The 14,794-nt window shown below is 36.8% G+C and overlaps 1 protein-coding gene across 6 annotated transcripts in view; it reads left to right on the top strand.

The window, feature by feature from the left end:
* MLLT10 (myeloid/lymphoid or mixed-lineage leukemia; translocated to, 10) overlaps positions 1-14,794 on the top strand; it is a 122,159-nt gene that overhangs the window by 58,575 nt on the left and 48,790 nt on the right. For all 6 annotated transcript variants that reach the window (XM_025148381.3, XM_025148380.3, XM_046938250.1 and 3 more), the window contains 2 exons: positions 5,980-6,235; positions 7,824-8,390. In XM_025148381.3, coding sequence (XP_025004149.2) covers positions 5,980-6,235; positions 7,824-8,390 — 823 coding nt within the window. The remainder of the gene's footprint in view (positions 1-5,979; positions 6,236-7,823; positions 8,391-14,794) is intronic.

Here is a 14,794-nt window from a genome sequence, read left to right as displayed (position 1 = left end):
GGTGTTTTTTTTTTTTGTTGTTGTTTTTTTTTTTTTTAACTTAATTTTATTAATTTGTCAGGAACCTGTTTCTCTTGAGTCTCAGACAACTCTTAAAATAGAATTACAGGATAATTTTCTTGTGTGAGAAGATCCTGTAGACTATACGATTGTGTACTACGTATGTTCTTATCTTTCTTGGGTATATATCCCTTTTGTACTTCTATGACATAATTATCATCAAAAGTTTTATTAACAAGTGATGTTACCATATATTTGTGTAAGAGTTAAAGAAAATATGTGGAAATATTGGTCATTTCTAAGTCCTGCCTGCTAGAATATCCTTTTAATGTGGAAGAGGGAGTTGGATTGTTCTCCCACTAACCTCTTTTCTCATGGTTTTTCATAATTTCAAGGTGTGCAATTGAATGGTGTGCACTTTTTAAGATGAAAAAGAGTAAAATACCACTTTTAACAACAATAAAACAACATTTTTAACAGGCCTCTGACTATGTGATGTGAGTTAAATGTGACAACGTTGCCGAGTTGTTAGCTATACAGTTGTTAATCAGAATTAACTGTACTATACGTATTTTTTTCAAGTCAATTTATGTAGTTAAATCTATAAATAATATGAACATTTTAATCATTTTTACATTCCTGGAATATTTAAACCTTGCCTCTTGATAGTCCTCAAAAATCATTAAATATATAGCGTTACCAGAAACACACTGCAACTAGTAGCAAGGTAGACCGAGAGTAAATACTGAGAACAAGAGCTGTCTGTAATTCTAGAACTTAAACTATAACTGAAATGATTAAAAAAAGACAAAAGCAACTAACAGAAGTATTCATTGTAGAATTGAAACAGCAACCCTTCAGTTTGTTTTTATTTTCTACCCTCTGACTCTGTTTCTGTCTACCTAAGTGGCCTAAGTATTTTCTAGATCCTTTTTGTGGTTGTTATTTTTTTTATTGAAGCTACTGAATGTGATTTTTTTTCTTTAATTGTCTGCTGTCCATTTGGAAGTGATTTCTCTGTGGCTAATTTCTTCACATACCTTCTTAAATTTTTTTCCTAAGTCCCTTTGACACAGTTCACATGCATTTGGTTTTCTGAATCGTACGGTCATGCTGTGTGCCTCAAAAATGTGTTCCTTCAAATTTGAAGTTTTAGTAGTTTGAGAAACTTTGCTTTCTTCTGGAAATAATATTTGCTCCAGAAATTTTCTTATGCTACTTTTGTGTGTTCTTTTACGTAGTGTTGATTTGAACTTGCTGTCTTTTTCACAGCAGTCTGTCTTTGCAGTAAGCGCATTGTTATCCTTGTTTATAGCCACTTCTCCTATCACAGCCTTCCTATTGTGGGAGCTGGAATTTGAAATGAATTCATCTTTTCCTATTTAAAGAAGTGAAAGTGTTTGTGGTAGGAGTGGTAGTGTCCATTTGTGCAGGTGGTACCTTGGGGTATGTTTTTATCTGAATGAGCGGCTTAAGTTATATTCATGAAGGGCTGCATAGTAAAACTGTGAGTTCACATTATGTGAGTTAGTTTGTGTGGACTGTTTGGTTGTTCTGTAAAACATAATTTGAAGCAATTTTACTGCAGCTCCAGTGCAATGGCTGTGTGCAGTTCACAGCACACCTCCCGAGAGGCAGCTCTGTGCATCGCTGGGATATCTCAGCAGGCACTGCGTAGTCTGGATCGGTTATGTTGGAAGAAGTTTGAAATAGGAAATTCTGCACTGCTCTGCTTACTATGCTGGCATTTTGTTTATCTTTCTTTTGGGACATATGTACTGAATGTTTTTAGGGGTGGAATAACTTGGGCTTTTTCTCTCTGCCTTTTCAGATATCTATATCTTTATCTTTCAGATACCTGTATCTTTTCAGATATCTTTATCTATAACCCAAGAAAAACCCAACCCAAACCAACCCTCCTAGAGATGCTAAGACAGCATATCCGCTTTCAAATTGTAGCCAGTGACTGGTATCCATAAGGCTAGGTCACCCTACATGTCAGCAGATGGGTTTTCCAGGGAGATACTCTGATCCTACTGCAGTAGAATATGGAAGGGAACAAAAAGAGAAGGGTAATCTCTGTTTTATGACTGAGCATCACTGTACTTCATCAGTGTGGTGTGTGTGGGCTATGGGTTTGTGTGTACATGCCTTTTTGTTGGTTTGTTCTGCTTGGACTCATCTCTTACTACCTGGCACTGCTGTGCTTGATAGCCTGCTGTGGCCCTTCCTTCTGCAAGAGTACTGTTCTGTACATCTGGATGAGGGCTAAAGGCTTTTCAAGTATTGGGATGCGCTGTGTATGTTAAGAATGATTATTATGCTCTTACAGTGAATCTAAGGCTTTTCCAGAAGTTTTAAGACTTGCTCTCCTTGCTTTTAAGACTTGCTGTGGTGCACACAGGTGATATATGTGAGTTATAAAAGTGACAGTAACTCTGCACTAAGTTGGCAGTGTAAAAGTGAAGTTTAAGGAAAAAAAACCCTGCAAACTGATTTATGAGAAACATAAAGGAGCTGTGATGTACACAGAGTTCACTTGATAATTGCAGTAGCAATTGCTGACTGACTTGCAGAACAGGAGGAACATTCATGAACTGGTTATTTCAGTTCTCCCAAATAAACCAAGGAATGGGCTTGGGGGACAACATCAGAGGTTTTGGGGGGATATTTATACTGAAGTGAAGGGAAATGACTGACGGCAGTGTGAGCAGGGGCGGGGGATGCCTTAAGCTGTGTCTTCCCTTTAAAAAGCATGTGCTGGGGGGAGTGGGGAAGGCATGGTAGGCTCCAGGGGACAGCAGAATCTGAAACCAGTTATTAAGGAACCAAAGAAGTTCTGCCTTCATCCTTAGATCACTGTTCCTTACCACCCGTCACATGCATCACCTCAAAAAAAAACCGAGCCAAATCAATCTAAATTTGCCATTGGTCATGGCATTTATATTAGGCCTCTGTCATTTAGAGTTTAGAAACTCTAAATTTTAGAGCATTTTAGAAAAAACTGTTCAGGAGTGGGTAAGTTATTTTATGAACCATTTAGCTTTATAATCAAACTGTGCTGCCCTTTCGTCTTGGATAGTATTGCACATCTTTTGGATTCTCAAAGTAATTAATATGCAGATCTGTTTAGGATACGTTCTTGCAATTAACTCCTTAAAGTGAGGAACACAATCTGGAAAGAAAAGAATTACTGGTCAAGTGGTATAATTTTATTTTGCTTCATGTCTGTTACATCCTATTAGTGTTCAAGATATTTTGAGCAAGCATGTATGTTTCAGAATATTTCACAGCACGTGCTGAAACAGAAATACCTGTTGAGTGAAACTTTCATGAGCAGAACTACAGTGTGTATGCATGTTCTCCAAAATCTGCTAAATGCGGGATCCAGGCATGCAGTCTCTGAATATTTCTTCGGTATTAATAGTTAAATCATATTATTTTGAACTTTCCAGTGATGACAAATAAAACACTATATTCTCACATCAAATCTCTGCACAGCAGATGCAAATGACTGCCTACTACTAGTCATTGCCTAGTCCTGGCCACGTCTTGTAGAGGTTAAGTTAAGCTCTTAATTTCCTTCTTACCATGTAAAAACCCACAACCAAAAAGCCCTCCAAACCAACCCTGCAGTAATGGAGAAGAGGTACTAGATAACATCAAAATATGGTTGTTGATTACTATAGAGAATTATCCTGGCAGTTAATATTCAGCTGAGGGGGGAGTACATAAGGGTTAGGAGAGTAAAGAGGTAGATAAGAGGAGAAACCACAGGTCCCAGAAAAAGCTGACTTTGAGGGAGTGGGTTATTGCATGTCTGGAAACCCTTTGTTCAAATGACCCACATTTGAACCACTGCTTCTTAACACAGGTCAAGTGACACATCAGTTTGAGGAAAATTGAGCATACTTGTGGACTTTGCAACAGTTCAAAAAGTTAACTGCTACATTTACCTTAGAATTGGCTCCATCTTCACTGAAAACAGTTATCAGTATAGTAATGTCAAATTGAGGTAAATTATTCTTAATGTTGTACTCTAAAAGACCTAAGCTAATATCCTTTCTTCAGCGTTACTCAGAAAGCCTGTAATGTATTTCTGTTGCAGTTTGCAATAGGACTGTATTTGCAATTTTGAAGAGGTATATTTTGCATTTCTGCTTAGGTAGGTAAATGAAAATAACTTTTTTGCTAGTTAAAAGAAGTTCTATTTTAGACAGGCTGTGCAGAGTTTGTTTATGTGAGTGGATTCTTTACGGGTACTTTGTGTGAGTTCGTAACAGTGTATATTTTTCATTCAGATTATTATATAGTGAGATTCATTTTACTAGGTATTATGGTTTGGCTTATTTGCTATAGGAATTTAAAATAGCAGTAACCGAACAGTATGAAAATGTGAAACACCATTTGTTAATTATTGGTTTAGAAATTGTTACTTGTGAACCTTAAGTCCTAATGGTTCTCAGCATTTCTTACTTCTATTTAGGGTGTGCTCTACTTTTCTGAGTTTAGAAGCACTGTCTTTGCATGGCTTTTCAGTACACTGGGTCACATAGGTGTGATGGAGGTGGGACAGAGAGCTTCAGGAATAGCTTGAGCTTATGGGGAAAGTGCTTCAAGAGTGAGTTCACTTGTCTGTGTAGACCAATTCTACATGGAAATGCTGGTGCCTGTAAAACAAGACATGATGTCTAACCAGTTTGAGTACTCTGTGTGTTTGCTCTCTGGGGTAATTTGTGTCTGCTTCCCTGTTGCAGTTCGGAACATGGTATCAGTCTTAGCTTGGCTTATGGTGTTTACACCTAAGAAGTTAAAACAAAGAAGAAACCAACAGTACAGAGTAACGCTAAGGTTAAGGGACTAGAGGTAGAATTCAAACAGAACAATTTTTCTGGAGACTAGACTTTAAAGAAGCTACTGACTGAGGGAAGGCTGGTGTGACAGTGGGAAGTGAATGCATAAGAGCTTATTGCAGTTGATTTCATTTGGTGATGAGACTATAAAGTTGTAAAAGTGCAACTGGTTAGGTTCTGAAGCCTTTGTCAGATCCACTGCTGGTGAAAGAACATTTCCAGTTTGATTGCACTGTGTTTGAAGTCTTTCCTTCTTCCACCAGTTGATGTTACATTTGAGCATTCTTTTTTTGCAAAGTAATTGTACTTCAATCATATATCTTGACTATCTTAAAATTAATTTTATGTAACTTTTGTTATTGCCAGTTACCTTAGTATGTGAAATCTTCTAAATTTGTTACTTGAAAGAGTGGCTTGTTTTAAACCCTGAGGTATATTGGAATATATAAAAAACTAGTCTTGTATTTTTTCCAAATCATTAAGATTGTGTGAGCAGACATGGAGAAAACTCATATTCCGTATGTATATATAGACGTGCAGCACATATAGTTATGAAAACAAACATAAACCTGAGGCCAAAATATCGGTCGTATGGCAAGTGTAACTCAAAGGCTCTCTTCTTCAAATACTAAAAATAAATTTGATACCCTACAGCTCTTTCCAGCCCTTGGCATAGGATTTCTGTGTTTGCTCTGAATTTGTTGTGCCGTGAGTAGTTCTGCTGACTTAAATAGGAATACGAGATGAATCAAATTGGGTATACTGGCAAGCTTATTGAACTGTTTCTAGGATTTTGTATTGCATTACTAAAATTTTATTACTAATTACTGATGTTTTGCATAGTAAAACTAGTAGCTTTGCATAAGCTCTGGAGGATAAGTCATCAAGTCGACTTCCACTGATTGTTTAATTTGATAGTAAATGATCTGATGGTAATGCCACTTAACTAAGTAATTAGTAATGATAGCTGACTCATCTTCATATAGGATGAAATAAACTTTTTAAATTTTTATGATGGAAATTTCAATGCTTGTAGCATTCTAGTTGCGTGTATTGGTTGTAACAGATTTTTGTATGACCTTACTGTTTCTTTTCTTTAATTCCATTTCACTTATCACAATGGTAGACTTACACAAGCACTAGCAACAACTCCATGTCAGGCTCCTTGAAGCGTCTGGAAGATACTACGGCTCGATTTACAAATGCAAATTTCCAGGAAGTTTCTACACACGTTTCAAGTGGAAAAGATTCTTCAGAGGCTAGAGGGTCAGAGAGCAAAGGGAAGAAATCTGCAGGTCACAGCTCGGGTCAGAGGGGAAGAAAGCCTGGTGCTGGAAGAAATCCAGGAACAACTGTGACTGCAGCTAGCCCTTTTCAGCAAGGTATTAATTGCTATGCAGTAATACTTCTTTTGCTTTGACATGAATTAGGCAGAAATCTCACATATTTTAAAAAGATTACATATTGAAAAGTAGTTCATCCTTTATCCTTAGTAATGAGAATGTTGTTTTACTTGGGAAAACATAACTTTTTACAGGAATAAATGTTTATTGTCATAACACGAAAAGGAAGGTTGAGCATCTTTAAAGGGCAAAGGTGATATTTTTGTTTAGGTTGTTTAGGGTATATTCTTTAACTGATAAAACCAGAAGTTTTGTTTCTTCTGAACAGTTATTCTGGAGTAACATTTAAGATGAAATTGAGTCTATGGGTCTTTGGTAACTCTGCTTTTTAATTCATATTAGAAACAAAGCTTAACTAGCAAGTAGAATGGGATGACTGCTAAATAACTCCTCAAGTTGCATGCTTTTAAAATGTACTACTTTAGATAGAGACATTGCTCTGGGTTTTAAACTGTTATGTGATGAGCACTTCTGAATTTGTCTACAACATTTACAGTTTTTTTATTTTTCACTTAAAATATTGGAGTGGTTCTTGTTTGAATTTTCAAAACTTGTAAAATTTTCCTCTAAAATCTCACATTTAAATAAAAATCTTGCCTACTGTTAAGTGGTGAAATAAAATTTTATATAAAACAACACTGTATGATTTAAAAACCAACATAAAGCAATTGTAAGTAATGTTTAATGTACTGTAGTGATAAAATATTCATTTTTATAGTACTTTTTTCAGTACTCTATGTCATTATTTAGGGAGTATTTTCTTGGTAAGACAGTGGCCAGCAGTTGAAGTTTTACAGTATAATGCCCATATATGCATTCACCCCTAAAAAATTACTGAATTTCAGTAAACTAGATTGGTGTTTGTATTTTGTGAATGTGCTTATTTTTCTGCCTTGCATGTGCTAACTCAGCATTGAAGTGACTGCTTTCCAGATACTACAGAAACAATGCGGTTCTATTACATAAAAGATCTTTATGGTTCTCTGACAATGTAAAGAAGCCTTAAAATACCAATTTTATACACTTTTCTCCACTTGCTTTCCTGTCCTTTTGAAAAATACCTCTTCTGTGGAACACCGCCTCAGCCAGGGTAAATTAAATGCAATTGCTGTTCACTTGACCTATGTCAGACCCCTGATTTAGGTAGAATGGCAAGGAAGATTGCAGGCGTAGCGTAAATGTGATCACAGCATGTTTTATCATCTGCCTTCTTTTTATATAAAAGTGTGTTTAAAAAAAACAGCACAGAACAACTTGCTCTGTCATATGTTTGTTGAGGCTTCAAAACACAAGAGATATCATAAGTGTTTTAAAACAGAAGTTGTTATTCTCCTTTTATTAATTTTTACCTTATTTGTGCCCCGAATTGAGTGATAGGAGATTCAGATCCAGAAGAATAAAGATCAACAGTAGAAATGAGTCCTTTTAAAAATAAATTCTGTGTCTTCTGGTATTTTCATAAAGTCTTTGTGCTTCAAAGGTTTGTATTTTAAATACCAATCTTTTCCATGAATTTTCAGCAGCTGTAGAAAAAAAAATAAAAATTGTACTTTTTTTTCCTCTATAGGAAGCTTTTTGGGCACTCCTGGGAGCATAAAGTCATCTTCTGGAAGTTCAGTTCAGTCTCCCCAGGATTTTTTGAGTTTTACAGAAACAGATCTGAGAAGTGACAGTTTCACTCATTCTCAACAGGCTTCGTCAACCAAAGATGTACATAAAGGAGAGACTGGGAGTCAAGAGGGAGGTGTCAACTGTTTCACTTCCTTAATTGGTCTCCCTTCATCATCAGCTGTTTCCCAATCTAAAAACTTTGACAGCTCACCTGGAGACATAAGTAATTCAAGCCTTACTTCTACAGCATACAAAAGAGCTCAAACTTCTGGAATAGAAGAGGAAACTGTAACAGAGAAGAAACGGAAAGGAAATAAGCAAAGTAAACATGGGCCTGGTAGACCCAAAGGAAATAAAAGTCAAGAAAATATTTCCCATCTTTCAGTTTCTTCCGCTTCCCCAACTTCATCTGTGGCATCTGCTGCAGGAAGTGTGACAAGCTCTGGTCTTCAAAAATCTCCAACTTTGCTCAGGAATGGAAGTTTACAAAGTCTTAGTGTTGGCTCATCTCCAGTGGGTTCAGGTAGGCATTCACTGGATTCGTTTTCTTATCTCAAAAGACCTCTGTTATTTTAGCCTTAGTTCTGAGTATGCTTTTCATGAACAGAGTATCATTTCAGTTATCTTGAAAGTCACATTAGTGGAAGAAAAAAAAAAAGTCAGAGTATAGTGGTTGGAAGAGTAAGTTTTGTTCCATATGTAGGTGCCACTATGTTATAGTTGGCTGTAGTAGATTGACATATATAATGATCTGTATATTATATTAATGAAACTTTTGAGGCTTAGGGGGAAAAATAAATTGCGTGGAAATAGTTTATCTGGAAATTGTGTGTTAGGTTTAGCTACTTGAGAGGGTATACAGACTATGTAGTCTGTATGTTTTTGGTGCATAGAGAAAACAAAATCAGTACTCAGGCATGTCAGCTGTGCTGAGTATCCCTCAATTTCTGATTTTCTTTTTCAATTCAGTTCATTTAAAAACCAAAACGTATTTATAGAGATATTATCAGTTTAAACATGTAATTTCATGACCTTCTGTGCTTTTTAGCAGTTGAAATTGGCTGGTTTGTTCTTCCTCTGTTCTAAATGTCTACAATTCGGGCTGTGAGAGGCTTTCTGTTTTCAGTAATCCTATGTGTGGAATGATGTTGCAGAATACTGTACCAAAGTCTGTCCTGCTTTGAAGTTTCCCTTGAGGCCTTCATGTTTAGATAAAAATAATAGTGAGGTGAGACTCACTAATTTGTCATTTTTGTTGTACTGGATTTTTTTTTTTTGGTGCTTTGTTTTCATTTTTTGAGAAGGAAGAAAAACTCGTCTTAATTGAGGTAACAGATGGAAGTATGAGATCTTGTTTTGAAGAAAACGGCCTGTGTTTCCTTGCTTGTATTTGTCTGAGAATATTCTGGTCCTGTCAGCTCTTAGTACAGGCCTCGCTTCCTTTGCCCTCTTTGAGATCTCATTCCCCTAACTGATGATAATGTTAAACATGTTGCATAAAAATCTTTGAAATACATGGATAGATATACCTTGTTGGTTTACTAAATCTATCGTGATATGGAGCATATCATTTTGCCTTTGTTGAACATACTTATCACCCAGCATCCTGAGGTAGACCTGTCCTCTGGAATAGTGATATTGTATGAAGGTGTTGAAGAAACATATATAAACAGACGAGCACCTCCCCACCCCCAGTCAAAAACAACAACAGCAAAAAATGGAAAGCCACAAAACCAGAAAACCCAAAGAAACAAAACCAGATGGGAAATCTGAGCTTGGAAATTCATCCAATAGCTTATGGCTAAGTCCAGGCATATTGTTTTAATGTACTCCTTCTCCTCTTCTCCCCTTTCTTTTGGTGGTAGTGCTGCTTCTTTCCTCACTTCATCATAAGCATTTTCTGGGTTTAGCAGACCATTTAAAACATCGTTACAATGCAGAAGGGTGTATCAGTGTTATCAGAAGCATACGTCTTCTCATGTATGATATGCTGATTTTTCTCTTCCTTTAAAATGTCTCTGTATTGTCCGGTAGCAGAATAGGATGGACAAGTGAAACTAAGCTATTTAACTCCAATGTAATGTAAATGTATAAGAAGTATAGAGAAAGTCGAGGCAAAAAGTTTGTAGTGATTCTTAATTGGAGTTGTTGTGTTACTTTAAAGGAGCAGAATCGGGGGTGAGTTAGAGCATATTAACTGAGAATTTGAAGCATCTTTTCAAGAATCTCCAGGTTTTTTTTTTGTTTTTGTTTTAGGTTCCTTCAGAAACTGCAGTTATTTTTTGGAAGGTTAACTATCAAATTGGGCCTTAAAATGATTATGCCATGCTTTCAAAACCTGTGCCCTACTCACCTTCTGCAATTCTTTTGTCACACTTGAGGCAACCTTACTATTTCCTACATTCTTATCTCTACATTGGACATATTCTGTTCTTTCCGGTTTTCTGTATGCTCTGGCTAGGAATGCTAGGTAGTTTTTACAGTAAAAGACCTATCCAAACCCAGTGTTATACTTCAGTATACCAGTATTTGAAATTCTGACTTAGAAACAGTGAATGTTTTTTGGCACAGGACCCTTTGGGCTTATCTTACGCCTTATCCAAACAAATTTTCAGCTTTATGTAGGAGTTTGCCTGTGCTGGAGCATGCAGTAATATATTTCTTTCTTCTTTCTGGTCTGGTTCAAGCAATGATGATGCCTCTGCTGGGCATTATGCTCCTGTGCAAGGAGATGATCTTACTTTTAAGGTCATCATCTTACCGATGACGTAAGAGAATGCTGAGCTTTTAAGTAGATAAGTAACTCATTGAGATTGAGGCCCTTGGAGCTTGTGGCTAAGTCCTCGAGAAGTTATGTTTAAACTCCCCTGTAGTCTTTGACTTACAAGCTAAACCTATTGGGGATTGATAAAACTATTCTGAAGCAATCTGTGCTATTAGGTTTTATCTGCAAGAAATCTTACTGTGTTAAAAAGCCTGTTTGTATTCCAGATAGAATCAGATAGAAAGGACAAATTGTTACTAATAGATATTAAAGACTTTGAGGACTAAGCAGACTGTGTAGAAAACACACCAGGCCCAGTTTTTGTCCAAAGTTCATGTTGAGATATTTTTCAAAAAAATGCTACTGTCATCCCTATGGTGCTCTTTTCAAAAGGTGGTATCAGAGCTACATTCCTTTACATTTTTTCCATAGATAATGCAAGTATCAGAGTACTGTATTTAATAGTGGTGTTTGTTTCCTCCTAAAAATAAATGTGGGAAAGTTGAGAAGAGACGTACAGAGGACATGATTGTTCAGATGTCTTTTTTCGGAGTCTTTAAGTGCTTTGATAGACTGGAGGATCTTTGAGAACATTTCAGTTCACAGAAATGGTTATGAGTCAGTGTCATCGTTCTGCAGAAAGAACTGATAACTTCTGATTGAGAACTTTTCATTGTTCATTGTGTCGTGACAGAAAAAGAAAAACATGGACCCAGAGCAGTTAGTTTGCTGGGCTGCTGCTGGCCAGAGGTGCTCAGCCATTCCTGCCGGACATCGCTTGGCTTCTTGGCTCTGTTGTTGCGCATCAGCTTCACTGCCAGGGCTGCAAGGCTTTCAAAACTATTGAAGTACTGTTTCGAAACAAGACTTGATTTAAAAAAACAAAAACAAAATAACAAAATAACAAAAAAAAAAAAAAAGGAAAAAGAAAAGGACAATTTCATAAAGAGCTGTAAAACAAAATTTTGAGTGAAAGCAGATACAAGGGCTTTCTGAAGTGATTATGCTTCCCAAGGAGGGGAAGGTAGATTCTACTAACTAAGGTATGGATTGCATGTCAGGCTGCTTAGGCCAGCTTCTATCAAGAGAAGTTCTTGACAGCTGTGGGAGTGAGATTTTACCTGACCAGTTAATTGCTGTATGCAAACATAAGTGTCCATCAGGTTAAAACGGAAGTTTTGAAGATTAAATATTTGAAACTGGACTCCTAAATTATGGTGTGACTCTGGGTGTTGGTTTCTAGTTACACTGCAAAACATATCATACCTCTATGCGTTTATTTAAGATGATGTTACGCTTGCTGTGTTCTGGTAATCAGTGGCAAATAGCATATTTAAATTCGTTATGTACTTTTAATGCATTTTGGATTTAAACAAAATGGTTTTGGTATTTCTTTATTTCTGGAAAAGGCATTCATATTTTTTAAACAGCTTCACAGAAAGATGTGGTAATTTGTAAGCTACTGTTTGAAATCGTTTTTATTCAAGCTTTGCAAATCTACCCAAATATGGATTTTATTATGATAAAAATAAATTCTGTAGGTCTAGATATTTACCTATAACAAACTATTTGCAAAACTGGCATCTAAAAATGTTTGTGCAACTGTATGATATCCATAGGAATACTTTGTTATTTGTGTCTGTACTAGCAGAGAAGAAAGTGAACTGGGCATAAAAGCTAGCTAGTTGCTCTGCTTAATGTTTTCCAAATGCAGCTACAAATCTTTAGTGTTTGGTGGGGGGAGTTTTTGTAAGAAGTCTTACCATTGTTTTGGTAAACTGTACTCTTCAGTTACACTTAACATGTAAACCTGCAATCTGCCATGTGTATGCTTTGGTTTAGGCTTGAATCCTTAATAAAAACTTGGATATTTTTATGTGTGGGTAATGAAGGTGAGCAACACGGTATAGCTGGGAACAGGCTGGCAGTGTTGCTGTTGTTGCTGCATAGTGAACAAAATAGCCTGCTCTGGTGTTCAAAGAGTGTTTGGATGTTGTGTTGAGGGACATGGTTTAGCGGGAACCATTGGTGAAGGGCGAATGGTTGGACGGGATGATCCTGTGGGTCTTTTTCTACCTTAGTGATTCTATGATTCTCTTCCAGGAGTTGAATATTTTGCAGATACAGCAAATACGTGATGTTATCATTATTATATTAAAAAAAAAAAAAAAAAAAAAAAAAGAGTACTGTGAGTTTTAGTTTTGTGCTTGAGTTATGTTAGTTCTTCAGCTGAGTTATGTTAGTTCTTCAGCTTGTTTTGTAAAGCTTAGAATTAGACTTAAAAAATAGAGCGGAGTGGAAAGACACTGGAACAAATAAGATTTATCTCATATCAGATGTCTTTGAAGGACTTGATATTTGCTTTAGACATGTATGTCTTTTATGGGAGATCAAGTAAATCTTAAATGAAGTTCTGTTGCTGTGTGGAAACTGCTGTGAGCTATGGGAGGTTTTCCCTACTTGTAAGGTTTAGTTCCAAGGATCTTTAAAAATTAAACTTCTGAAGCTCTTTCATTTTATATCATTTTGTAAATATCTTTATTTTTAAGAATTAAAATGTGCAACTTTGAGTGTGAACATTTTTCAGCATCTGGAGTCAATTTACTAGAGTACAGCATTCCTTGTAAGTCAAATGCAAGATAGCCATCAGTCTTTTAACTCCATAAAATCTGTTAAAGGTGACAGGAGAACATAAAAAGTGTGCGGGCGGGGGCAGGGAAAGATGAGGCTTGACTGTAAAAGTGGCCGTGCTTTGGTTTTTTTGTTTATTCTGCCTTGAAAGTTGTACTTTTCAGATCTTACAGACTTTCGGGTCTTTGAAAGAAAGCAAATGTAGCTGAAAACAAATAAGAGGTGTTTTTGCAGCAGTTTTGTACTGCAAAGACTATCCAGTTCATGTGGTGAAACTTCTGTTGTAGTTGATTTTCCCAGTCGGAGGTGATAGCATTACAGTCAGGTTTTTAAAATCAGAAGGAATTGTACCCGGTGGTTAAGTATTACATTTATTAGATGTGAAGAGAAGAGCCCCAGTATCAGAAGTTAAATTGGGTGAAAGTTGTTTCAGGATTAAGATCAGAATGACTACCTTCTGTGTAAGAGGCTGATGTCCAGAGCCTGTAGTAGATTATCCTAATCCTTTCTGAGACCATAAAGTTTTAAAAGAAAATGCAAACAAAACTGAAAAACAAAGCCAGTCAGAACCCTAAATTAATACTGTAGTGCTAGGAAGACCAGATACCTTAAAATAATTGTGGTTTTAATTGAGAGTCTTTGAATGAAGACAAATCCATTAAGACTTGCAGTGGACAGAATCCTGCTTTGATGTACAGCATCTCCCAGAAGCTCTGCCCTGTTTTTAAACAGATAGACCAAGTATGTGATGATCAACTCCCCGTTTCCCTGTGCTTCCTTGTAATGCAGATAATTTATGTTACTCTTAACCAAGTTGCATGAGAGTGAAATGGCTAAGAGCTAAGCCTCTTGAAGGTCCCAATAGCATGTGCTGTTGTGTGGTACTGTGTGTGTAGTTTGGTATGATGCTGGGGCATGTATACTGCAGAAATTTTTGCTCTGTAGTGAAATACCGAGGCTGCTCTGAAAGTAATGCCTCCTATTTTATTATGTTGGCCTCTGATGTCAGAGGCGGATGTTGATGTTGGTATCTGACATGGAAGTGCGGTTGAAGCAAAGGGGTGGAATTGAATTCCTCCATGCTGAAAAAAGATGGTACCCACTGATATTCGTTAACGCTTACTGAATGTTTATGGAAACTCAAGAGTAAACTTGAACACAGTGAGGTGATGGGTGGTACATTTCTACAGTGGTGGCAGTGATGTGAAAGACAAGCCATGTACCAGATGGGCATTCACAGCTGTTACACCACAAAAGGAAGAGCGTCTTTATCAGTTCATCCTTGTGTATCAGCCAATTATGACCAGGAATCTGTGTAAGAAACTGAATATTAGCTTCAGGGTGTTGAAAATGATGCTGGCAATGTTGAATTATCACAGAGTTTGCACCAGGTGGGTCTTGCGAATGCTCACACAGGAACAAAAGGTACAGCATGCACAAGTTTGTCAGGACTTGAACCACTGTGAGGCTGAAGGTGACAGTTTCTTGTATTGCACCATTACTGGTGGCGAAACATGGTGTTACCGTGATAA

The sequence above is a fragment of the Gallus gallus genome, chromosome 2, assembly GCF_016699485.2.
Source record: "Gallus gallus isolate bGalGal1 chromosome 2, bGalGal1.mat.broiler.GRCg7b, whole genome shotgun sequence".
Taxonomy (NCBI): Eukaryota; Metazoa; Chordata; class Aves; order Galliformes; family Phasianidae; genus Gallus; species Gallus gallus.
Note: the sequence above shows the minus strand (reverse complement) of the source record. Positions and strands in the feature narration are given on the sequence as shown.